General features: G+C 37.5%; 2 protein-coding genes across 2 annotated transcripts; one reads left to right on the plus strand and one right to left on the minus strand.

Annotated features, from left to right (window-relative positions):
• The first annotated feature begins 10,916 nt into the window (after positions 1-10,916).
• LOC107802962 (14-3-3 protein 10) lies at positions 10,917-13,748 on the plus strand. Its single transcript, NM_001325726.1, is given in 4 exon segments — positions 10,917-11,457; positions 12,796-12,918; positions 13,203-13,319; positions 13,419-13,748. Coding segments are annotated over 4 exon segments (759 nt in total). The 5' UTR covers positions 10,917-10,959; the 3' UTR covers positions 13,440-13,748.
• Positions 13,749-14,876: 1,128 nt separating this feature from the next.
• LOC107802963 (protein CutA, chloroplastic) lies at positions 14,877-24,742 on the minus strand. The gene is made up of 6 exons (XM_075226320.1): positions 24,562-24,742; positions 24,337-24,446; positions 17,137-17,199; positions 15,774-15,805; positions 15,534-15,628; positions 14,877-15,203 (listed from the first exon to the last, which is right to left on the minus strand). Exons 1-6 carry the CDS (start codon positions 24,723-24,725, stop codon positions 15,119-15,121), a joined length of 549 nt encoding a protein of 182 aa, XP_075082421.1. The 5' UTR covers positions 24,726-24,742; the 3' UTR covers positions 14,877-15,118.
• Between the last annotated feature and the right edge of the window lie 982 nt (positions 24,743-25,724).

Consider the following 25,724-nt stretch of genomic DNA (forward strand, 5'->3'; position numbering starts at 1 on the left):
TAACTTCCAAAACTAATACCGAAACATACCAAACCAAATCCGATTGACCTCAAATTTTGCACACTAGTCATAATTGACACAACGGACCTATTCCAACTCCGCGAATCAAAATCCGAGCCCGGTAACCACAAAGTCAACTCTCGGTCAAACTTCTCAACTCTCCAAACTTTAACTTTTCCAACTTTCGCCAATTCAAGCCAAAATCATCTACGGACCTCCAAATCAATATCTGGACACACTTCTAAGTCCAAAATCACCATACAGAACTATCAGAACCATCAAAACTCTATTCCGGGGTCATTTATATATAAGTCAACATCTGTTCAACTCTTCCAACTTAGTCTTTCAACCTTGGGACTAATTATCCCAACTCATTCCGAAATATCTCCGGAACTAAACCAACCACCCCGTCAAGTTATATAACAACAAATGAGCACAGAATAAGGAATAAATGGGAACATGGCTATAATACAATGGTCATTACATTTTCTTTACCCCCAAATCCTTCATTTTCTGTCTTGTTATTAATTTCTATTTTATTACACCCATATACAAATAGGGAGGTGTCGTGCCATAGAGTACATCATATTAAGCATCTATATATTAAAATATACAGAAACATATATACATTTATTGAAATATAAAAACTGTTAGCCGAAAGAAACCATCCAAGAAGAATATACTGTCTCGTAAAATAAAGAGTTACTAGTACTGTTACTTTATTATGTATCACAATGATTAGGTATATTCAGTTTTCAGAAAGTTAATAAGAAGCAAGAATATTTTGCTCGACAGTTTACACATTCCTATAAGCTAGCTAGCTATATAACATAATGATATCACTATTGCCAAGTTCCAGCAAAGTCACAGTACTTCTAATATTTTAGCCTTTGCTTTTCAAGTCATTAGTTCATATAATTAGATGAAGAATTCAATGAAGGCAGTAAACAACAACAAGGAAAGAATTGATTAGTTTAACGACTATTCTGATCAAACACATATATGTCCGTGAAACTAAAAGGCCATGAGGATTGTACCAAAGTATAAATTATTTGACAGTTTCTAATGGAACTAAGCTCCAATGTTAAATAAAGTAAAAATCGTACTGGATTTTCATACCAAAGATGGAGCAGAAATGATACAATGTGAATTACTTGAAATATTATCCTTGTCCGATAAGAGATATAACAAATAAAGACATATCTTTTCAGTTTCTTATTTCACTAGATACAATTAAAAAAAATTTCAATTAACAATTGCACATAAAGTTAATGCAAAGATATGAAAGAGTGAATCTAAATTATCATCCAAGACATTTTTCATTGTACTTGATCTCATTATCTGCTTATAATTCTAACTTACCAACGATATGAAATGTCAACTTATCACTTGGTAAAGCAACAAAAGCAATTGTAGCTCCCATGGAAGGCTTTCATCTCTCATAGGAAGTATAAGAAGAATATAGTAATTCGTGCCGGTAACGTGTTAAGAAACTAAGCTCAAAGTAACAATATAAAATAAGAAAATAGACAAGAAGTGTAAAGAGGAAAGGAAATAACTTTCTTATTTCATCAAGTATTTCCTAAGTGTTTTCAAGAGTGTGTAATATCACTTCTCACCGTCTATTTATAGTATTACATAGAGGTATACAAAAGAATGACATAAATATGACATTAAATATTTGAGATCATGGGGAGGTTATGGAGGTATGAGAGTTACAACCATAACTGAGTTTTTGACCAATATTGTCCCTTATCTTTGAGGGTAGGTCTATTTTGGTCCCTCAAATATAACCCTGAGCATATTTAGTCTCTTACGTATGCTAAAATGGAGTACCTTTAGTCTCACTGACACAATATGTTCAAAAACTAACGGTGTTAACCAACTCAGATTCATGAAGCTAATCTTCTACTCTGAAGCAAAACGTTTCCTCTCCTTTTATTAGATAACGCAAATTATCACTTTAATTCCTCATTTTTAGATAATGCCTTCTAAAATTTTGACATTAAAAATATCCCCTTCTGTGCTAGTTTTCAATGAGAAAATGATATTGTATTTCCTCTCATTTTATTGGATAACGCAAATTGTCACTTTAATTCCTCATTTTTAGATAATGCCTTCTAAAATTTTGATCTTGAATATATCCCATTCTCCGCCAGTTTTCAATGAGAAAATAACACTGTATAACGGCTGTTAAAATAATAGCCGAAAAAATATATAAAATTTGTAAATTATTTTGTGTATATATATACATTTAAAAATTTCGGTTGATTTTTCCAAAAAGAAAAGTTAAAATTTGAAAAAAATAGAGCTGTCAGGATCACTTCTAGGCATATTATTGAAGCAAACGAATAACCAGGTTGTATTATCACTTTTAACCCGTGCCAAAAACTATTTACATCTGGTAGCAGAAAAAATATATAAAATTTGTATAATTTTTGTATATTAAATATATATACAAAAAATATACAAATTTTATATATTTTTCGGCTATTATTTTTACAGTGTCATTTTCTATATATATATATATATATATATAATATAATTTTCGGCTATTATTTTTACAACGGCTATACAATGTCATTTTCTCATTGAAAACTGGCACAGAGGGGATATTTTCAAGGTCCAAATTTTAGAAGACATTATCTAAAAATAAGGAATTAAAGTGATAATTTGCGTTATCCAATAAAAGGAGAGGAAACGTTTTATTTTAGAGCAGAAGATTTGGTTCATGAATCAGAGTTGGGTAACACCGATAGTTTTTGAACATATTGTGTCAGTGAGATTAAATGTACTCCATTTTAGCATACGTAAGGGACTAAATATGCTCAGGATTATATTTGAGGGACCAAAATAGACCTACCCTCAAAGATAAGGGACAATATTGGCCAAAAAACTCACCATAACTCCATAAGTATTGAAGTGGTGGTGTTATGGAGATAATGGAGAAGCGTAGTAGGTATTACTCCTTTATGAGTTATGGACATCCACCATTAGATAATTATTTATAATAGATATGTTTAAGACTCATTAATATTTTTCGTACAAGCTAATATTAACGTGATTTTAACTTTAGCACTATAAATTATAATTCATAGGGCATTCTCTTGACTATTCAATTAGTTGTTATATGGATACTTAAGTTTTGCAAAATTTCGTTTGATTCAACATTTATTTTTTATTTTTTTTACCTTTTGTTATGAGATTAAAACTTGGCCCATTTGATCAAGTTTCTCAAATTTACTACTTATAGAATTTTAACTTAGCTATACTATTTTTAAAATTTATTTATCCTTACTATTGAAGTTTTATCAGGTTCTATTGTTCTCGCTTAGAATTTGCTATTTGTAAATATTGGACTCGTATGAGTTGGTACCTCCCATTTTCCAGTTTCCCTTTGTTGTGTTAGTTAAATTGTTGTCAGCTTAGTTCGTATTAGTTTATTCACCGTATTAGTGTGCCTGTAGTTGCAACTTGTCTTTTTCTGGTTTGGTCTGTTATATTGTGTGTGATAGTGATTCCCCTTACTCTGCTGTAGATATAGTGGTTGTGGTCTGGGATGGTCGAGTGAGGTCATGTCCTCGGGGGGAACGGGGGTGGGGCGGGAGGTAGGGCAGGGATTAGGGGTGGGGCAGGAGGCAAAGGAGGTAAAGGGAACAAGGGTGTGTGTAGGTTGAGAATTAGTTCATGGAACATAGGTACATCAACGGGTAAGTCTATAGAGTTAGTGAAGATCCTCCAGAAGAGGAGGGTCAATATAGCGTGTGTCCAGGAGACTAAGTGGGTAGGGTCGAGGGCGAAGGACGCGGACGGGTATAAACTTTGGTATTCAGGAGTCCAGAAAGGTAAGAATGGAGTGGGCATCTTGGTGGATAGGAAACTCAGAGAGTATGTGGTCGAGGTTAGACGGGTGAATGATAGATTGATGATTATTAAGTTGATGGTTGGAGAGTGCACCCTAAACGTCGTTAGCGTCTATGCGCCGCATGTGGGCCTAGATGATGAGGTTAAACGACGCTTCTGGGAGGGGTTAGATGAGATTGTGCGTCAGGTTCCGCCTACTGAGAAGCTATTCATAGGAGGGGATTTCAATGGGCATATTGGGTCGACTGCAGGTGGTTATGGCGAGGTGCATGGAGGCTTCGGTTTTGGGGAGAGGAACGGAGGAGGTACATCGATGTTGGACTTCGCTAAGGCTTTTGGGTTGGTGATTGTGAACTCTAGTTTTTCAAAGAGGGAGAGGCATTTGGTTACTTTTCAAAATACGCTGGCGAAGACTCAGATTGACTATCTCCTCCTCAGGAGAGGTGTCAGAGGACTGTGCAAGGATTGTAAGGTGATTTCGGGTGAGATACTCGCGACGCAACATAGGCTCTTGGTGATAGACGTTGGTATTATGTTAAAGAGGAGGAAAAGGTGTACTCGAGGAAGTCTGATAATCAGGTGGGGAGCCTTAACTAAGGATAAAGCCCAAGAGTTGGAGGGGCGGTTGTCGGCTATGGGAGCTTGGATGAGCAGTGGTGGCGCGAGCACTATATGGTCAGCGACATCAGACCATATTAGGAAGCCTGTACGAGAGGTGTTAGGAGTCTCAATGTGCATCTCTGGTGGGCACAAAGGAGATTGGTGGTGGAATGAAGTAATTCAAGGTAAAGTAGAAGCTAAGAAGGCGGCGTACTTGAAGTTAGTAGGGAGCATAGATGAGGAGGAGAGGAGAGGATGCATGGAGAGGTATAAGACAGCTAGGAAGGAGGCTAAGCTGGAGGTCACAGAGGCTAAGACTGCGACATATGGTCGTATGTATGAGGAACTGGGGAAAAAGGCGGGGAGAAGAAGTTATTCTGGCTGGCCAAGTTGAGAGAGAGGAAGGCTCGGGATTTGGACCAAGTGAGATGCATCAAGGACGAAGATAGTAGAGTATTAATGGAAGATGCCCAGATTAAGAGGAGATGACAGACTTACTTTCATAAACTTCTGAATGAAGAAGGGGATCAGGATATTGTGCTAGGCGAATTGGAGCATTCTGAGAGTCACCGTGACTTTGGGTACTGCAGGCGTATCGAGGTTGATGAGGTCGTGGGAGCTATGCATAAGATTAGTAGGGACAGAGCGACCGGGCCAGATGAGATTCCGGTGGAATTTTGGAAGTGTGTGGGGAGAGCAGGTTTGGAGTGGTTGACTAGGTTGTTTAATGTTATTTTGAAGGCGAAGAGGATGCCGGATGAGTGGAGGTGGAGTACGGTGGTCCCATTATATAAGAACAAATGTGATATCCAGAGTTGTAATAATTATAGGGGTATCAAATTACTGAGTCATACCATGAAAGTGTGGGAGAGGGTGGTTGAAGTGAGGGTGAGGATGACAGTGTCTGTATCCGACAACCAGTTCGGGTTCATGTCGGGTCGTTCGGCTACAGAAGCTATACACCTTGTTAGGAGGTTGGTGGAACTGTACAGAGAGAGGAAGAAAGATTTGCACATGGTCTTTATTGACATAGAGAAAATGTATAGCAATGTTCCTAGAGAAGTTCTCTAGAGATGCCTGGAGGCAAAAGGTGTATTGGTTCCCTACATTATGGCGATTAAGGACATGTATAATGGGGATAAGACTCGGGTTAGGACAGTAGGAGGTGACTCTGAGCATTTTTCGGTTGTAATGGGGTTACACCAAGGTTCTGCGCTCAGTTCGTTCTTATTCGCTCTGGTGATCGACACGTTAACACACCATCTTCAAGGGGAGGTGCCATGTTGCATGTTATTCGCCAATGGCATAGTTCTGATTGATGAGTCGCGAGCCGGTGTTAACGAGAGGCTAGAGGTTTGGAGAAAGGCTCTTGAGTCTAAGGGTTTCAAGCTGAGCAGGACAAAGACGGAATACCTGGAGTGTAAATTCAGCGCTGAGCCAGGGGAAGTAGGTGTGGATGTGAGGATTGAATCACAGGTCATCCCGAGTAGAGGCAGCTTCAAGTACCTTGGTTCGGTTATCCAGGGGGGAGAGGAGATCGACGAGGATGTCACACACCGTATTGGGGTAGGATGGATGAAGTGGATGTTAGCATCTGGAGTCCTGTGTGATAAGAGAGTGCCACCAATCCTCAAAGGTAAGTTCTATAAAGTGGTGGTTAGATCGGCCATGTTGTATGGGGCTGAGTGTTGGCCCGTTAAGAACTCACATATCCATAAGATAAAAGTAGCAGAAATGAGGATGTTGAGGTGGATGTGCGGGTACACTAGGATAGATAAGATTAGGAATGATGTTATTCGGAAGAAGGTGCACGTGGCTCCCATTGATGACAAGATGCGGGAAGCGAGGCTTGGATGGTTTGGACATGTTCAAAGTAGAATCCCAAATGCTCTGGTACGGAGGTGTGAGCGGCTAGTTGTGGAGGGCACGGGAAGAGATAGAGGGCGGCCTAAGAAGTATTGGGGAGAGGTGATCAGACAGGATATGGTGAGGCTCCATATTTTCGAGGACATGACACTTGATAGGAAGATGTGGAGGTCGAGTATTAGAGTTGTAGGTTAGGATGTAGTTGAGTCTTGACTTACTTCGTACTATTGTGGGACTAGCCATGTAGGGTTTTTGTCTAAGATAGCTAGTGGCAATGTTGTGTTTTACTACTTCGCTTTTCAGTACATGTCCTATTTACTAGCTATCGTTTTTGCTTTGCATCTTTCTTCTGCATTTCATGGTGTTCCTATTTTCCTATGATTGTTGTGGTGATACTAATATTATCTCCTTTTGTCTTTTTGTCTTTTTATTTTCTTGAGCCGAGGGTCTTTCGGAAACAGCCTCTCTACTCCTTTGGGGTAGAGGTAAGGTCTGCGTACACACTACCCTCCCCAGACCCCATTAGTGAGATTTTACTGGGTTGTTGTTATTGTTGTTGTTGTACTATTGAAGTTTTAATTTAATTATAAGTTGATATACAATTTACCACTTATATACAAATTTGTGGAGTTTTAAATGAGTATATCTTAATATTAGGGAATGTCAGTTATCCCTTAATAAGTATCCAATTTCCCCCCTCCCTCTCTCTATATTTCCTCGTCTCTACTCTTTCATCAGCCTTATTTTTTTCTTCGATCTTCTCTGGTTCTCTCTTTTCTCATCTCCTTTCTCCTTTTTTCTTCATGAAATTCATCAATGGATTTCAGGTGTTTGAATATAGAGTTTTAACTTAGCAATTTTCTTTCATGTTGCATAGTTGGTGGTCAAATTCAAATTGTGAATCAATAAAATTTGAAGATGTTTGACTCTCCACCACTGGCAACCATTAAAAAGTTTCGAATCATTTATTTAAGTTGTATTCAGTCGTAGTTAAATATTTTTTATTTGAATGTAAGAAATTTGAACATAAGTTGTATACTATATAAATCGTTATATGAAATTTATATTTAAGTTATAAATACTCTTTTTTGTATAAAATTATTGATATGTATCAATTTTGTATTAAGAGAGAAAATTTTGATTGGAATTTCAAAGAGGTAGAAGAACACATCACATAAGAAGAAGACGAAGAAGAAGAAGAAGAAGAAGAAGAAGATATGCAAATTGCATTTAAGTTGTATTTAGTGTAGTTAAAAAAAATTATTTGAATGTAAGAAAGTTGAAAATAAGTTGTATACTATATAAATCGTTATATGAAATTTGTATTTAAGTTATAAATACTCTTTTTGCATAAAATTATTGATATGTATCAACTTTGTATTAAGAGAGAAAATTTTGATTGGAATTTCAGAGAGGCAAGAACACACCACATAACAAAATATATACAAAAGACATATTATATAAAAATTATATTGAGGTTGTATAATATTATGGTTGTATTTAACTATGTAAGAATGATGTATAAAAGTTGTGGATAGGTTGTATGCTATATAATTAGTTGTACGAAATTTATCTTTAGTTTGTATGTTGTTGTAGGTGTATCAACTTTGTATCAAATATGTATGAGATTTATTTTTAATTTGTATGATGCTGTGCCACACATTATTCTTTTTTTACTCGATTTGTTAAAGAAAGAAAATAAGAGAATGAATTCCAAATCAACTTGTGTGCACTACTTCATGTTTATTTGGACTGAAAACTTGAATATTGACGTGAACTGAATGATTTGAGTAGAGAAAGTTTGAGTTTCACCATTAAAAACGTCATCATCGTACTTTGGAGAAGCTAAGTTTCATTTGAGATTCAAATTTTATGTGAGAAATTAACTAGATAGCATAAATTCTTGTTGGAAATACTAATACAAAGCTGAACCCGAAGTTTGGAGGCGATTGAATATGATTTGTTAGGGCTTGGGTCAATAATTTTAAAATTAAGAAATGAAAATGACCGAGGTCATTTGATTTGTACTGAGGTTTGATTCAGAAATGTAATGGACCGTTTTTCGATAACTATAGGGATTAGGGGGGAGGCGACAGGGAACATGGAAAGAGTAGAAGAGAAAGAAAAGAGGATGGAAGGACACTTATTGATTCAATTGTATAAAAATTATAAGAAAAAACGAATAAATTTAAAATATGATATAAGAATGAAAAAATCTCTATACTTATCCCACCAAAGGAGTTTGTCAAAATGAATTTTCAAAAGTAAGTACTTTGGAGGGCAGCAACCAGATGGCTCAATGGTATAGGTAGCTAAAGCCCATTCTTGTTTTGAATTTTATGCATTTAACTTTTTTACTGTAAAGCTGATTATTTAATTGTAATTAATCTCTAATTGTTTTTTCATTTAACAATATAGCTTGTCCGTTATTGATTTTAGCTGAAATTTTAATGGCGTAGTTGGAAATTACACAACCTAGTTATTAACGATATAGTAATTATGACTTGTTTGTTTTCTATGAAATAATTACAGTGTAAGTTCAAATATCATATTTAACTGCATATGTATAAATTATATAGTTCTATATCTATTTTTTATTTTAAAATAAAAGTTAACAATAGATATAAAAAAAAAAGATGAGCAGGTTAAAAAACCTTAATGTGTAACAAATATATCTGCATATACATATGATGTAATTACAAGCAATTTTTACATTTTCTTTGAAAATTGGAAAGTCTACTCGCTCTCCTCGATACTCGATTATACCATACTTCATGCTAATTAATTAACTACTTAACCAATAACCAGACAATAAAAAAATAATTTAAAATTATATAATTATATCATATTACATTTAAATTCAATTACAATATGGCCTTCCAAATAGGTTTTTAAGTATCTCGTATACTTTTGTATTTGGGGACTAAAATAGCGCTATTATTTGACAGTTATTATTTGAATACTTAACCCCTTTTCTTTTACAATGATGTTAACATAAGTTTTTCTCTTTTTTAGTTGTTAACAGTACTTAGTAATCTCTCTCATTTAATTTTATGTAATATATTTTTCTTATTTGATGAATAATATATTTATATATTTAAAAATAATTTAACTTTAAATTTTTTATCTTACTTATATTACTCTTATTATAGCTACATAAATTAAAAGTCTCATATTATAAACTTTTAGCCTTTTAAGTTTTCAAGACTAAAAAATTTAAAATTCCTTTTGTCTTATATAGTACCATACTGAGTAAACTCAGTCACATAAATTGAAACAATAGACTAATTTTTCCCCTAAATTAAGTATGTACTTATAGGCAAAATACCTTAAAACCCCCTAAATTTGGCACGTATTATTGATTATATTCTTGAATTATTCGTGGTCTTAATTACACCATGTACTTGGTTATTCGATAGTTGTTACCCCCTTGGACGATCTCATCCTAAGAAAGTGACATGCACTCGCATGCCACGTGAATTTTCCTGTCCATATGGCATTTTTTGAAAAATAAAATATATTTTATACCTTTTTAAGTGTGTTACTATTTTAGATAATCTTTTTCGAATAATATTTATAATAAAACTTGGCTAGAACTACATTATTTAGGCTAATATTTTTTATTTGGCTAAAAATAATAAAGTTTTAGTTATTGTTTCTTGAATTTGACCTGAAAATAAAGATTTATACAGTTGAATTAAACAGTCAAGGCGTCTAAAAGGATATAAAAAATATATAGTTTGATTTTTATTATTTTGACTATAATTTTTTATTTAGCTCTAAATTATGGAGCTCTAAAATATATTTTTTACAGATGTTACCGGAAAACAAAAAATACATAGTTGAAACAAATAGTCATTGCATCAAAAGAAGAAATAAAAAGAGTGTACAATTGCAAGTTTATTATTTTGGCTATACCTTTTTATTTGGTAAAAAATAATGGAGTTGTAGTCATTTTTTTTTACTAATTTAACTCGAAAATAAAAACACACAATTAAAATAAATAGACATTAATCTAAAGAAAAAAATAACAGAAAATACACAACTAGTACTCCATTATATTTGCTAAAAGTTTTCTATTTGGCTAAAATGACGGAGTTCCAACCAAACTTTAACAAATTTGGCCTAAAAAAAGAAGAAATATGTCGTTGTAACAAATAGACATTATATCTATAGAAAAAATTAAAAAGAATAAAAGTCAGAGTAAAGTACATGTTATATGTTAAGATGAAGCAAGAAGAAATATATATTTGTAACAAATAAATTATTATATATGATTATATGACAATTAAAAGTTAAAAAATAACCTACTTGAAAACTGATTTTTTAATTTTTCTTCACTCTCATGTGCTTGCACCAATATTCTTCACCACATCAGCATCCAACGAGATAATTGCTCCTAAAAAGTCAAGTTTAATTAAAATCACGAATAGTTTAGGATGTAACTAATAATCCGCGTAAAGTTTAGGGGTTATTAAGCCGAGACATATTCTCCCAGAAAAATCAAAACAAGCCAAAGAAAAAGGGCAGAAAAAGCACATAAAAGTCTCTCTCTCTCTCACGCACACACACACTCTGTCGAGAATCCATTCTCTTTCGCCTAAACTTTCTCTCTCTACAACAACAACAATGGCGGCTCTGCTCACAGACAATCTCAGCCGCGAACAATACCTCTACTTAGCCAAACTCGCCGAACAAGCCGAACGCTATGAAGAAATGGTCCAGTACATGGACAAACTAGTCCTCAGTTCCACTCCCGCCGCCGAACTCACCGTCGAGGAACGAAACCTCCTTTCCGTCGCTTACAAAAACGTGATCGGCTCTCTTCGTGCCGCGTGGCGTATCGTATCCTCCATTGAACAGAAAGAGGAATCGCGTAAGAACGAAGAACACGTGTCGCTCGTTAAGGAGTACAGAGGTAAAGTTGAGAATGAGTTAACGGAGGTTTGTGCTGGTATACTCAAGTTGCTCGAGTCGAATCTCGTGCCGTCTGCTTCTACGGGTGAATCGAGGGTGTTTTACCTCAAAATGAAAGGTGATTATTACCGGTATCTAGCGGAGTTTAAGGTTGGAGATGAGCGGAAGCAAGCTGCTGAAGACACTATGAATTCTTATAAGGCTGCTCAGGTACTGTTTTAGTTGACTTTTTTCTAGGTTTTGAGTTTGTGCTTTTTACTGTTCTTCAGATTAGGGCAAACTAAGTCTTGGATGTTTTAATTACTTGTTATGATAGTAGGATCATCGTATAGATCGTGAAGTAAATGTAGAAAACTGTAGCTAGATTTCGACTTGAACATAGAGAATTAATTTTAGCCATTCTGATCTGGATTTTCTGTATTTGTGCTGAGACTGTTGTGGAGAATGTTAAATGGGGTTTGATTTTCTATTGCAGTTTAGTTTTTTCTGTTACATATATATTAACCTAACTAATATGGATGAAATTGTGAGAAATGAATTGCATCTAGGTGTTCCTAGTTACTTGTGTGATAGCAGGATTAGTATTGCGATGGCGATAATGCATCTTGAAATTGTAGTTAGAGTTCAATATGGATTGTAAAAATTTAGCCATTGTGATCTGGATTTAGTTCTTTTGAGTTGAGATTGTGGTGGAGATTCTTATATTAGTGTGTAAGTTTCGATTTTTCTGTTGCATCTTTTTTCCATCACAGATTTTACTAAAATGTTGATAGGTGGCGAGATGAGTGTTTAAGCTGCATCTTCAGTTGATTGTTCCTTTGCATTGCCATCTTTGACCATTGAAAGACAACTAAGAATCTTATAAAAAAAATTACGACAACTAAGAGGAAAAGAAGGGACAAAGCTTTGTGATCTGCAGATTGTAGCCTTACTCTGTTTTGTTAAGAGATGTCGCTTTTCTGGTGTGGTGTTTCATATTTGTATCAGTTGAAGTGTCATTTCCATCCAAGAAGGGTCTCTCAACACCAATTTGTCTTTATGCTTGTTTGAAATTAAAGATTGGACTGAAATTATAAGAAGTCCTTGCTGTGCAAAGTTAGGAGATCAGTTGTAGACTGGTCAATGTTAGTGAATATCCAAGGATATGCACATCGGTTAGGCTTAAGCCAGTTTAGCTTTAGTTGCATCATTGATGTAGTTAGAAACCCTCTAGGTTCAATTTTCTTGTCGTGAGATTGGGTGTCTGAATAACAAAATTAATTTCACATGCAAAGGCTTTCTTATTATGCTGCAGGTATTTAGAAACTGTATAGAGGACATTCAGTTGATTTAACCTGGAGTTTTTATTTCTCGGTTTTGGCTCCCTCTGGACATTCAGTTAATTTTCGAAAAATGTTAGTCTGGCATGCCTGTGTTTATCGGTTTCGACAGTTGGTCAAATCTTGAATGATCATATGTTTGCAGTTGGTGTTGTATGCAAAGTTCCATCTTATGGTTGGGACTTTCAGTTTTGCTGATTCTATTTTCTTTTCTTTGTTATTATTGAAGGAAATTGCACTAGCAGATCTGCCTCCAACACATCCTATAAGGCTGGGTCTTGCACTTAATTTTTCAGTCTTCTACTTTGAGATTCTGAACTCATCTGACAAAGCTTGTAGTATGGCAAAACAGGTAAAAATTGGTGTTTCTGTTGCAGATATGCTATGAATTTTATGTGCTTTTCATGTGCAGCTCTTATAGTCAAGGTTAACCTAAGGCGCTAGTTGGGCACGAGTGTGAGCCTTGTATTTGTCCCTCTTCAATCAATTTTGAAGCTAACCTGCAGATGGATCATTTACGATTTGCATCAGTCTTTAATATATCTATTACTCCATTATAGACGCCAGTTAGTCTAGTTGTGTTAGAGGGTCCATAATCATATTGCATTTGGTTGATATGTTTGTCTACCTGTTTAGGCTTTTGAGGAAGCCATAGCTGAGCTGGACACTTTAGGTGAAGAATCTTACAAGGATAGCACCCTCATAATGCAACTCCTACGAGACAATCTCACACTTTGGACCTCAGATGCTCAGGTAGGTGCTTCTGTTGAGGCAAACGCGTAGTTTAACTCTGAAACTTGATTTCTCTACTTAATAAAACTTTCTTTAATTGTTGTCATGTGCTTAATGCAGGATCAGTTGGATGAGTCTTGATTGTATGCCGACTCATCATCTCTTTTAAGGGGTGGGCTCCAAATGTCATTTGCCTTTTGCTGACTTATTGTATAAGAAAAAGGACAGCTCCTCTTGTCTCTTGACATTATGTATTCGATATTTTACTTATGGTGGTATGGAACTTGGAAAAGCTAGGAGTTAAATTGCCATATTTTCTGCATTTCTTTTATGTTGGTATCAGTTGCTGGCGTTAGAATTTCCTTTTCCTTTTTTTAGCCGCGAACAGTCAAACCTGGTATTGTGTAAGCTTGAGTTATTATAAGAAAATTTAAATGGGTGTGCTTTTTATGAGTTTTTTAGTTTCTTCGTTCTGAGAAAACGAGAAGCTTTGATGACTATTTTACAAACTTCCATGGTGGTTGGTTACCTGCTGTCACAAGGAATCAAGGAATGTTGCTCTCTGTTTCTCTGTGACATTGTTATAATACGTTGGAGCTCTGGTATTAACCGCAATAGCTGCTTTATAAATTAGTCTACAAGTTTCACGACTTCATAAATAGTATACTACAAGTTTCACAACTTAAATCTCATAATTGCGCCCAGGCAAATCGTGATTAGAGCATTATTTCAAGTTTGTATTCATATAAATGTGCTTTTGGTGCTATAACTATGTTCTCTTTTAGTTTGATAATGACTACCTTGGTAGTTTTTGTTGGAATAACCGAAATGACTACCTCGGTGATCTTTGGTTGAATAATTCTGTGTTTTTCAAGTACATAATTTTTCAAGATGGATCATGAGAACATGTCTTAATGGAATACGCATTTTGCAAATGGTGATACTGCTGATCTATAAATAGCGAGATCCAATTCTTAGAAATAAAAAATAAGAGGCTAGGAGATCCAACTTCGACTTCAGATAAAAACAATTTTTCGACACAAACCCCCCAAAGTATTTCAATTCAAGCAAGAGGATAAAGAGCTTTCCTGAATATTAGTCGATGGATAAGAGAGAAGACTGGTACCCATAATTTTTCTGAGAGTCTCGTCCCTTCACCATTATACAAACATGTATATACCTCCACAGCAGTTTATTCTCATGAGAAAAATTGGGAGACATACCTAACAAAAGCTCAACGAGTTCTTCATAAACTTCATATTCAACACACTGGTAAGGTTTGCACTCCAAATTCATAATTTAAAAGGATGTCGAAGGACCGTTCGAGTCACTAAGGGGCATAGTGGCACCCTCGCCCAGCGCCATTACGGACCGGCCGTGCCTGAACTCAGACTGGACCAGACTCTTCTTTGTTTGAGCAGCTCCCAGGCATGCAGACCGAAGAGAGTCTCAATCGATCTTTTCTAGGATTCCTTATCATGCCACATGGAGATCTAGCAGTAGTATTACACTGTTTGAAGCCAAAAAAAAAATAAGGAAAAGGAGGAAGAGGAGGTAGTGTAGCACTGTAGACCTGTGTGGAATACAAGAAGCAATGCCATAAATAAACACAGGCATTTAAGATATTATTAGAGATAGATATGAGAGCTCGCATCAAGTTCAGGACTACCCACATAGTTTGACTGTTTTGAGTAATAACTATTAGACAAAAACACGAAATAAACATTAATATTTGTCTTTGATAAGCGCTAGACATAGGAGCAAGGGACATTGTCCAACATAACTACAGGCTAAAGTTGAACAAGCTTGTCTTGGCTTAATCATTTTTCCCTAGTGCTGTTCTTGAGCCATTCTAGGTACTGGGGGCTGCCACCAACTATTGGCATGGCAATCACTTCAGGAACACTGCAAGCAACAAGCAAAAGAAAGGATCAGAATATTCTGTCTGCAGTCTTTACACCCTCTTCTCGGGTAATAATGTTTGAGCAAGATAACAATTAGCTTATTGCACCAAAGACTAATAATAAGTGTGAAATTTTTGGAGCAGAAATTGCAGGCTATCACCGGTTGATAGAAGGATGAGATATCATATGGCACACATATTATTGTACATGAAAAATCTGTATTCCTTCTAATTCCCTTTTTTTAACATTAGAACCAGATATTCAAAAAGGATGACCTGTGCCAAGTTTGTCTAACCAATGCAGAAAACAAGAGCAAAATGTAAAGACTTACTCATATTCATGGTTGGCCTTCACATGTTCTGTAAGAGCTTCCAAAAGGGATTCCCTGGTCTTGATTATAAGCAGCTCTTCAGAATCAGTCTGTACCTGTTAACAACAACAAAAAACAAAATTATTCTTAGGAAACAAGACGACACCTATAATGTACTGAGAAAAATTGGTCCCAATCAAAGCTGAACTGTCTGGTAACTGAAGCATGGAGGAGAAAAGCCAGATTGACAAAGAGTCTTACCTCTCCTTCCCACTCGTACACTGATTCAACGCCTGCACACACAGCACATCAATTCACTTATGCATCCACAAGCTTCTTGAAGTACTTGTAATGTAAAAAAGTATCAACTTAGGAAAGAAGGCTAATGAAGAGACCAGCAAAATTATTAATTTTTGCTTGCATACGAGTAACTCTGCCACCGAAAGTCTACTAAACATGTAAGCGAATGCTGAGAGCCACATGCATGGTTAACTTGCACATTAGTTTTTTCCCAAATAACGGTTACCTAATTTGAAGCAATGCCACAAACATAATGAGAACTTCTCATATGATACAAGGGAAAGATCAATATTACACTATCTGAGTCGCTAAAACATCATGTTTCATCCTGCAACTCCTACCTACTCCAAATTATCAAAAGGATCTGGTCCCAAAAGCTAGTCTTTACACCGTTCTTTCAAAATATGCATAAACTGTACACATGCCCCAGGAACAGCGCCGTGCTCTTTACACCTCGTTTTTTTTTTAAAAAAAATTATTGATAATCTCCTTGTTCAATTACCAAATCCTACTGTCTTTAACCCTTTCCACCCAAAATTTATTCCCTATTATCAGAGGCTTATCCGGACACAACACCCTAGAATGAGAAATTAAGTCCTAAAAGCCGCTCCTCTCGATTTGCCATTCAGATTACATGTCCAATAAAAAGGTCCCCTACACACATTCCACATTACCCTGGTGTTTGACATTTTACGAAATTTCAATGCATATCCCCCTTCAATTATTTAAAGTATTGATCTTTTGAGAATCTAGTTTCTCTAAGAGAAAACGAGAAAAGTGGACATTAATATTTTCAACGTCGTAGCAGCCAAACCACATCAAAGAAAAACCATGGAACCAACATCTCAATGAAGTTCAATCTCCGGAAAGGGAGTGTAGTCAAAAGCACACAACACCACGAGCAATAAACAAGTGAAACAGCAATATATTGAGTTTATATATCCAAGTTCTTTATCGCACATTATAAAAAAACTAAAAAATCTAAAGCACTCCATGGTTAACAATCTTGTAGCCAACATAATGCTTATATCATTGACGAGACATTACATGAATCAAATTTCTAAGTTCCAATGCTAAGTGCGACTAGGAAATGACGAGGAATTAGCACTCTGTACTATAATTCAATTCATGACAACAAGAGTGAACCACACTTTCTCAAGCACAGCGGTAATAGCAAGCATGTTGAACTAAAGTTGAATTGCTAAGGTCTAAACAGGCAAATGACGGCAAATATACTTTGAAAAGTGGATCATCCAGTTGATGCAAGAAAGCAAAACGAAGGTTACATCAGCTAGTAAGAGCACTAATAAGGAGTTGTGCTTGCCTGGTACTCGATTAACGCATGCTGCAAGTTTCTCCTTCACTATGCTCCCTGCCAGTTTCTTACCTGCAAAACAGCCATGAATCCAAGATAATTGTATACGGCCAAAACCGGTTTTGCCCTTCATGTGATTAGTCAAGATTGGAACATGATGGACCGAGGATCGTTTTCATAATACCGAGATGAGATCCGAAGCCAGGTTACCAAGCTCAAGATTCAAGGACCGATCAATACCGAGCTCGAAGTCATTATCGAGTCCGAGTCCAAATAGAACTATGATGTGAAGTGGCATCATCGAACTCAAGACCCGAGCCCGAGTCAACATCGAGCTCGAGTCAGTATCGAGCTCGAAATATGGAGATCGACCAATATCAAGTCCAACCAAGATCGAGCTAAGAGACAAGAGCCGTTGTAGCCGCACTTGGGGAGAGAATCTCGGCAGGAATTAAGGAAAAGCTAAATTAACTAATCTATCATGGGATCCCCACTATATATTTTTTATTATATTCAAAGTAGGATCCCTCCACTATAAAAGAGTGGCTATCATTTCCGTAAAAGAATGGAACATTAAGGCGTCTACACACTCCCAAATTGAAAAGATTATTGATATTCACATATAGATACAGGAGAAATTATCCTTTTGTAAGCCTTGTACATTGACTCATCTTGCTTATCCGTAAATCGTTTTTTACTTAGTTTGGTTTGTATTTCATTCTTTTTTTACAGTCAATATTCGATATTTTTCTACATACTTTTCCGATTTATACCAAGCTATACGCGTATCCTTAGAACTACGTATAAATTCAATTATATCCGTTTTTCGGGTAAACAGTTTGGCGCTCACCGTGGGGCTAAGGATAATAGTGGTTATTTGGTACGAATCTCTGTGAAACACAATATTTTACACTTGCTCTTGGAAGTATCTTTGATTTCAGGCTGAAAACGACGAATTTACAATTAATGACCATACCTATCGACAACGAAGCTGGCCTTCCAGATGAGAACAACAACTTAACGCCCGGGGGTGAAAGGCCACTTGTCGATCCCGTTGGAGCTCGGGTCGAAGAGCCAATAGACGTTAATTCACATGTGGCTATCGAGGCAAACCAACGTTCCAACCCTGAAAATAGCATTCATGGTGGAACTCGATCTGCAGCTCGAAATACCCAAAACGCTGAGGAAAATGGAATCAGCTTGCATATGATTTTCGAAATGTTGCAAGCTCAACAAGTAGCAATAGCCTAGTTGCAGAGCCAAACCCATGCACCGACCAGGCTCGAACCCAGTCCACCCCAAGAAGTCACCCACAAAACGGGGCCAGCTGTAGTAAGGTCAAACGAGCAAGAATCGGGGACTAATCCCGAAATAGTTAAGATGTTCGACGAACTGACAAAACGAATAGAGTCAAGAGAAAGGAGGATTGAAGCAAATGACAAAAAGGTGGAAACGTATAACTCCAGGGGGCACCACCGACATGAAAGGCTTGAATTCAAAAAAATTTGTACAAAAACCCTTCCCCCGAGCGCAGCTCCGAAACAGATCCCCAAGAAGTTCCGCATGCCTAAAATTCCTAAATATAATGGAACGACCGACCCCAACGAACACATCACCTCTTACACATGTGCCATTAAAGGGAACGACCTAGAGGACGACGAGATCGAATCTGTATTATTGAAAAAATTCGGTGAAACCCTGTCAAAGGGAGCAATGATATGATATCATAATTTACCGTCTAACGGTATCGATTCTTTTGCTATGCTTGCAGATTTTTTCGTAAAAGCACATGCTGGAGCCATAAAGGTCGAGACCAGGAAGTCGGACCTTTTCAAGGTAAGACAAAAAGATAACGAGATGCTAAGAGAATTCGTATCTCGTTTCCAAATGGAACGAATAGACCTACCACCAGTCACAGACGATTGGGCTGTTCAAGCTTTCACTCAAAGTCTGAACGAACGAAGCTCGATAGCTTCACGACGGTTGAAGCAGAACTTTATCGAGTATCCAGCTGTTATCTGGGCCGATGTACACAATCGGTATCAATCGAAGATCAGAGTTGAAGACGACCAGTTGGGTTCTGGGTCCGTTATTAAAAGAGACATCAACCGAGAACAAAGACCGATCAGGGACCGATACTGGCCGTATAGTGAAGATCATAGGGGTAACGAACCAAGACGTAACCCCGTACAAGGCGATAAAAGAAGTGATCGAGGCAAAGGGTCTCGGGGGATTATGAACAGGAACGAGTTCGACAGGCATACCGGACCTAAGTAAGCACCACGATTATCGGAATATAACTTCAACATCGATGCATCTGCCATCGTGTCGGCTATCGAACGCATCAAAGATACTAAATGGCCTTGACCTCTGCAGACCGATCCTGCCCAGAGGAATCCCAATCAAATGTGTGAATATCATGGCACTCATGGCCACAGAACGGAAGATTGCAGGAAGCCGAGAGAGAAGATAGTCTGGTTATTCAATAAAGGGCACCTTCGAGAATTTTTAAGTGATTGGGCCAAAAACCATTTCAAAAACAGGGGTTTCAGTAGACAAAACGAACAAGAAGAGCCGCAACACATCATCCACATGATCATTGGTGGGATCGATACCCCAGGAGTCGGTGCTTAAACACACGAAGATGTCGATCGTAAGAGAGAAGCGATCCCGGACTCAGGATTACGCACCCATAGGAACTTTGTCCTTTAATGATGAAGATGCAGAAGGAGTCATGCAACCCCATAGCGATGCACTGGTAATATGTGTACTTATGAATAAAACTCAAGTTAAGCGTGTGTTAATTGATCCAGGTAGTTCGGCCAACATTATTAGATCGAAAGTCGTAGAGCAGCTCGGTCTACAGGACCAGGTCGTGTCCGCAACCCTGGTTCTAAACAGATTCAATATGGCATGTGAGACTACTAAGGGCGAGATAATTCTGCCAATAAGCGTGGCCGGAACTATCCAAGAAACGAAGTTTCACGTAATCGAAGGCGACATGAGGTATAACGCCCTTTTTGGAAGACCGTGGATCCACAATATGAGAGCTGTACCCTCGACTCTCCACCAGGTTCTGAAATTCCCAACATCGGAGGGAGTCAAAACGGTCTATGGAGAGCAACCGGCCGCGAAAGAGATGTTTGTCGTTGATGAAGTAATTCTGATATCTTCACTATCATCGACAAAAGGATCGGATTCGAAGGGGGAGCGGAATGCCAAATAGCAATCACAAACGTCAGCTTCGACCCAACTAAAGAATCAGAAGACCGACGAAGATGATGAACATGGGATCCCTCGATCCTTCGTGGTCCCCGATGATTCCGATGCTACCCATTTAACGGTCGAATAACTGGAGCAAATCACGCTAATCAAACATCTGCCCGAACGAAAGGTATATCTGGGCACGGGGTTAGATCCCGAGCTCAGGAAAAAGCTTATTCAATTTCTTATATCTAACATAAACTGTTTCGCTTGGTCCCATCTCGACATAACAGGGGTCCCACCGGAGATAGCCACTCATAGACTAAGCTTGGATCCAAAATTCCGTCCGATAAAGCAAAAAAAGAAGGCCCCAGTCCGAGGTCAAACATGCCTTCATCAAGGACGAGGTAACCAAACTTCTTAAAAAAGGATGCATTCGAGAAGTAAAAATACCCCGAATGGCTAGCAAATGTGGTGGTGGTCCCTAAAAAAGGAAACAAACTTAGAATGTGTATAGATTATAAAGACTTGAACAAAGCATGCCCTAAGGATTCCTTTCCTTTGACTAGCGTCGATCGTATGATCGATGTCACGGCCGACCACAAGACTCTCAGTTTTCTCGATGCCTATTCTGGGTACAACCAGATACAAATGAACTCGGAGGATCAAGAAAAGACCTCGTTTGTCACCAAGTACGGCACCTATTGTTATAACGTAATGCCATTCGGTCTAAAAAATGCGGATGCAACTTATCAACGCCTAGTAAATCGAATGTTCGAAAAACAAATAGGAAAATCAATGGAAGTTTATATTGATGACATGTTAGTTAAGTCCCTGCGAGCAGAGGACCATTTAAAACATTTGCAGGAAACTTTCGACGTGCTAAAGAAGTACAATATGAAGCTCAACCCCGAAAAATGTGCATTCGGGGTTGGCTCAGGCAAGTTTCTTGGTGTCATGGTATCCAACCGAGGAATCGAAATCAACCCCGATAATCAAAGCTATCGAGGACATCACAGTAGTAGATAATGTGAAGGTCGTGCAAAGGTTAACGGGGAGAATAACCGCCTTGGGACGATTCATTTCGAGATCCTCAGATAGGAGCCACCGATTTTTCTCACTGCTTAAGAAGAAAAGCAACTTTGCATGGACTCCGGAATGCCAACACGCTTTGGAAGAACTAAAGCGGTATTTATCGAGCCCGCCTCTGCTTCATACCCCGAAAGTGGACGAACAACTTTACTTGTACTTAGATGTCTCGGAGATAGCGGTAAGTGGAGTCCTGGTTCGAGAAGAACGAGGTACGCAATTCCCTATTTATTATATCAGTCGGACCTTAGGCGAGGCCGAAACTAGATATCCACACTTAGAAAAATTAGCGCTTGCTTTAATAAGCGCCTCTAGGAAATTAAAACCATATTTCCAATCTCATTCGATACATGTTGAAACAACTTATCCTCTTCGAAACATTTTGTGCAAACCCGAACTTTCGGGTCGATTGGCCAAATGGGCCATAGAAATCGGTGGGTACGATATCGAGTATCGACCCCGGACCGCTATCAAGTCTCAAATCTTAGCAGACTTCGTGGCTGACTTTTCGCCAACCCTCATACTTGAGATTGAAAAAGAACTATTGATAAAATCGGGTACCTCCTCGGGAGTCTGGACCCTCTTTACGGACGGTGCCTCGAACGCAAAGAGGCCCGGACTAGGCATCGTACTAAAATCACCCACAGGTAATATAGTTAGACAGTCTATTAAAACTACAAAATTGACTAACAATGAGGCCGAGTTTGAGGCCGTGATTACAGGTCTCGAACTAGCTAGAAGCTTGGGAGCCGAGGTCATAGAGGCTAAATGTGATTCCCTCCTCGTGGTAAATCAAGCCAACGGGACTTTTGAAGTCCGAGAAGACCGAATGGAGAGGTACTTGGATAAATTATAAGTGACTCTACATCAATTTAAGGAATGGACTTTGCAACATGTACCTCGAGAACAAAACAGCAAGGCCGGCGCTCTTGCAAACTTAGGTTCGTCGGTCGAAGATGACGATAGAGGCTGTACAACCTGATGAGGTGGTCGAGGGTGAAAGACATCCCCTCGATTTTGTTTACAAAGAAGCGGATCAGAATAATGATTCGCCAAAAAGAAGGACGGATTTGGCCTAGGGTTATGCGATGTTGGCGGCAAAAATCGATGACAACAGAGTCGAGGAGACCCAACGTAAAAGGGTAAGTATAAACACTTAAAAACCCTTTCACATGAGTAGTAATATCTTCTTCGGGAGACGGGATTATCACTTCTTTGGTCTCCCAGTTGCAATCTTTCTTTACCTGCTTGAGGTATCCCTCAGTTATCGAGCACATATACCTCGATACTGGCTCGCATCGACCGGGAACCGACGAGGCTTTATCGGTCTTAAAATCAGAAGTGAGAACACACACCCCGGGAACACACTCCTCAAGTCTTGGCTCCACCAGTGTTTTGTCGCCGGCAGGCCACGATGAAGAGGCGTTCTCTTTTTGAGGAACAGTTTTTGACGTTTTGGCCATCTAAATTTCTATGAACAAAGATCAGAAGTATTTTGGTGTTTTGAGAAAGAAATTTGCAGTGAAAATCACAGATTTACAGATGAAGAACTCAAAAGATGCGAAAAAGAACTTAGAAGATTTAGAGATTGAAGATCTAAAAGTAAAAAATGGTAAAGAGAGGGACTATTTATAGAGTTGGCAATGACGGTTCAATATCAGCAGTGGCCGACCATCGTCTGACACACATTTAATGCCTTGGTAATTGGACCGACGGGACAGTTATCACATACGTCATGGTCGAGCTCGATGCAAACGTCAGTGTATATCTAGTCGTATCATTGGAAAATCATGTCGTTTCTCGCCACATTCTTCCCGAGAAACGAGGGGACTATCCGTATACGGTCAAAACCGGTTTTGCCCTTCATGTAATTAGTCAAGATTGGAATATGATGCACCGAGGGTCTTTTTCATAATACCGAGATGAGACCGAAGCCAGGTTACCAAGCTCAAGATTCAGGGACCGATCAATACGGAGCTCGAAGTCATTATCGAGCTCGAGTCCAAATCGAACTATGATGTGAAGTGGCGTCATCGAACTCAAGATCCGAGCCCGAGTCAATACCGAGCCCGAGTCAACATCGAGCTCGAGTTAGTATCGAGCTCAAAATCTGGAGATCGACCAATATCAAGTCCGACCAAGATCGAGCTAAGAGACAAGAGCCGTTGTAGCCGTACTTAGGGAGAGAATCTCGGCAGGAATTAAGGAAAAGCTAAATTAACTAATCTATCATGGGATCCCCACTATGTATATTTTATTATATCCAAAGTAGGATTCCTCCAATATATAAGAGTGACTATCATTTCTGTAAAAGGATGGAACATTAAGGCATCCACACACTCCCATATTGAAAAGATTATTGATATTCACATATAGATACAGGAGAAATTATCCTTTTGTGAGCCTTGTACATTGATTCATCTTGTTTATCCGTAAATCATTTTTTACTTAGTTTGGTTTGTATTTCATTCCTTTTTTACAGTCAATATTCGATATTTTTCTACATACTTTTCCGATTTGTACCAAGCTATACCAAGTATCCTTAGAACTACGTATAAATTAAACTCTATCCGTTTTTCGGGTAAACAATAATGATGCTAAAGATTCTATCCACAGCCTCAGAAATCACAGTGATCATATAAAAGCACAAAGGAATGGAAGAACCGAGTTTAAACCACACATAGTATATGATCCTCTAATGAAGCTATCACGATCAATGGTATAGTATCTTAATGTGCTAACACTGCTCAAATTTCAGCTAAAACCTCAACCTGATTACCATTTCATTAGAGGATCATAAACAGCAATCATCAAATTATCTATTAACATCTAAAGTGCATAAAACCAAGTATCTAAGTCACTGAAATACCAAAAGATTATAAATTGAATAGCAGAAGAAATATTAGTGAGACAAACCCAATTCTTTGTTAGGAACAGTGACATAGACAACAATGCTGGGAACAATCTTGCTGCTTCCTTCCATTCTTATGCTACCACTAACACTCGTACTCTGTCTTAATTTCGACCTAAAACATTAAGCAAACAAAACCCAGATAGAAGTATTATTTTTCTCAAAAACCCACAAACTAATTAAGGATTCTGATTATTTAAAAAAAATATTGCAAGAGAAATGGAAATTACCGTAAAAGAGGTGGAAAGGGAAGTGAATGAGCAGAACCTGTTTTAGTAAAACTTTGTATTGAAAGATTAGAGAGACCAAATGTAAGAACGCAGAAGGCGCCTACTATGGGCAATCTACGACGTACTAGACTCGATGATGCTATTGCTGAGAGTGTTAATGCCATCTGTAATATGATTATTAACTCTACTTTTATATTATTTGCTTTTATTTATATTTCATGTACGCCTCAAACTTTCTACAATTTACCATTTTTGGGCTTATATTTGGGTTGGGCTAGATATGTGGGCTAGTTCAAAGCCATATTTTTCTTCGGACAAATATCACTTTTAGCATGCGCAAAGAAACTATTTATATTCGATAGCAAAAAAATATATAAATTTTGTATAATTAGGCGTTTGTTTGCAACATTATTGGTATACTGTAATCCCACTAATCCAACAGAACTTTGAAAATAATTTAAAGATTCAATGTCCGGAGATTTTAAGATTCTACCTAACATAAATGCTAAAGATATTCGTTTTACGGCTTTCAATCATATCAATGATATTTTGCATTTGATGAGACGTGATATTAATGAATATAATCTTATTCCTAAGAAAATTAAACCTTCGGGTGTTGTCAGAGAAACCAATGATTGTCCTCCTCCTAGGAGGACGAATTGCTCACTCTCGTTTTAAATTTCATATTGATATCGATGAACAATATTCTTGCAACATTAGTAAGCAAAGCGTACTTGTAACTTTAATACGTGATGCAAAAGTGATTGTATGAGATGAAGTATCTATGGCAAAAAAGAAAGTGATAGAAACTTTTGATATTCTCTCAAAGGATCTAATGGATACAAATGCTCTATTTGGAGGAAAAGTAGTCGTTTTCGGTGGTGATTTTAGACAAACTTTCCAAGTTGTTAGGAGTGGAAAAAAAGAAAATTTTATTCAAGAATTCTTATTATATTCTGAAAATTGGAATCAACTCGAAAAACTACGAGTATCAAAATTTGATGAGAATCGGAAATTGACAAGAAAAAATAAATAGCCATGACAAAGTTGAAATCCCTTATTGTTTTGTTATCCCTTTCATTTCTGAAATTCAATCATTAGATTTGTTGTTTAGAGTTACTTATCTAGATCTACATACATGTTTTTCCGATACATCTTTTATG

This window comes from Nicotiana tabacum, chromosome 12 (assembly GCF_000715075.1).
Source record: "Nicotiana tabacum cultivar K326 chromosome 12, ASM71507v2, whole genome shotgun sequence".
Taxonomy (NCBI): Eukaryota; Viridiplantae; Streptophyta; class Magnoliopsida; order Solanales; family Solanaceae; genus Nicotiana; species Nicotiana tabacum.

What these genes read in the sequence shown, in the direction of transcription:
- LOC107802963 (XM_075226320.1), bottom strand. Translation starts at nt 24,725, where the DNA reads ATGGCATTAACACTCTCAGCAATAGCATCATCGAGTCTAGTACGTCGT. An exon ending in TGTACGAGTGGGAAGGAGAG is followed by an intron (nt 15,629 to 15,773) that starts GTAAGACTCTTT and finishes TGTTGTTAACAG; the next exon opens with GTACAGACTGATTCTGAAGA. An exon ending in AAGGCCAACCATGAATATGA is followed by an intron (nt 15,204 to 15,533) that starts GTAAGTCTTTAC and finishes TGTTGCTTGCAG; the next exon opens with TGTTCCTGAAGTGATTGCCA.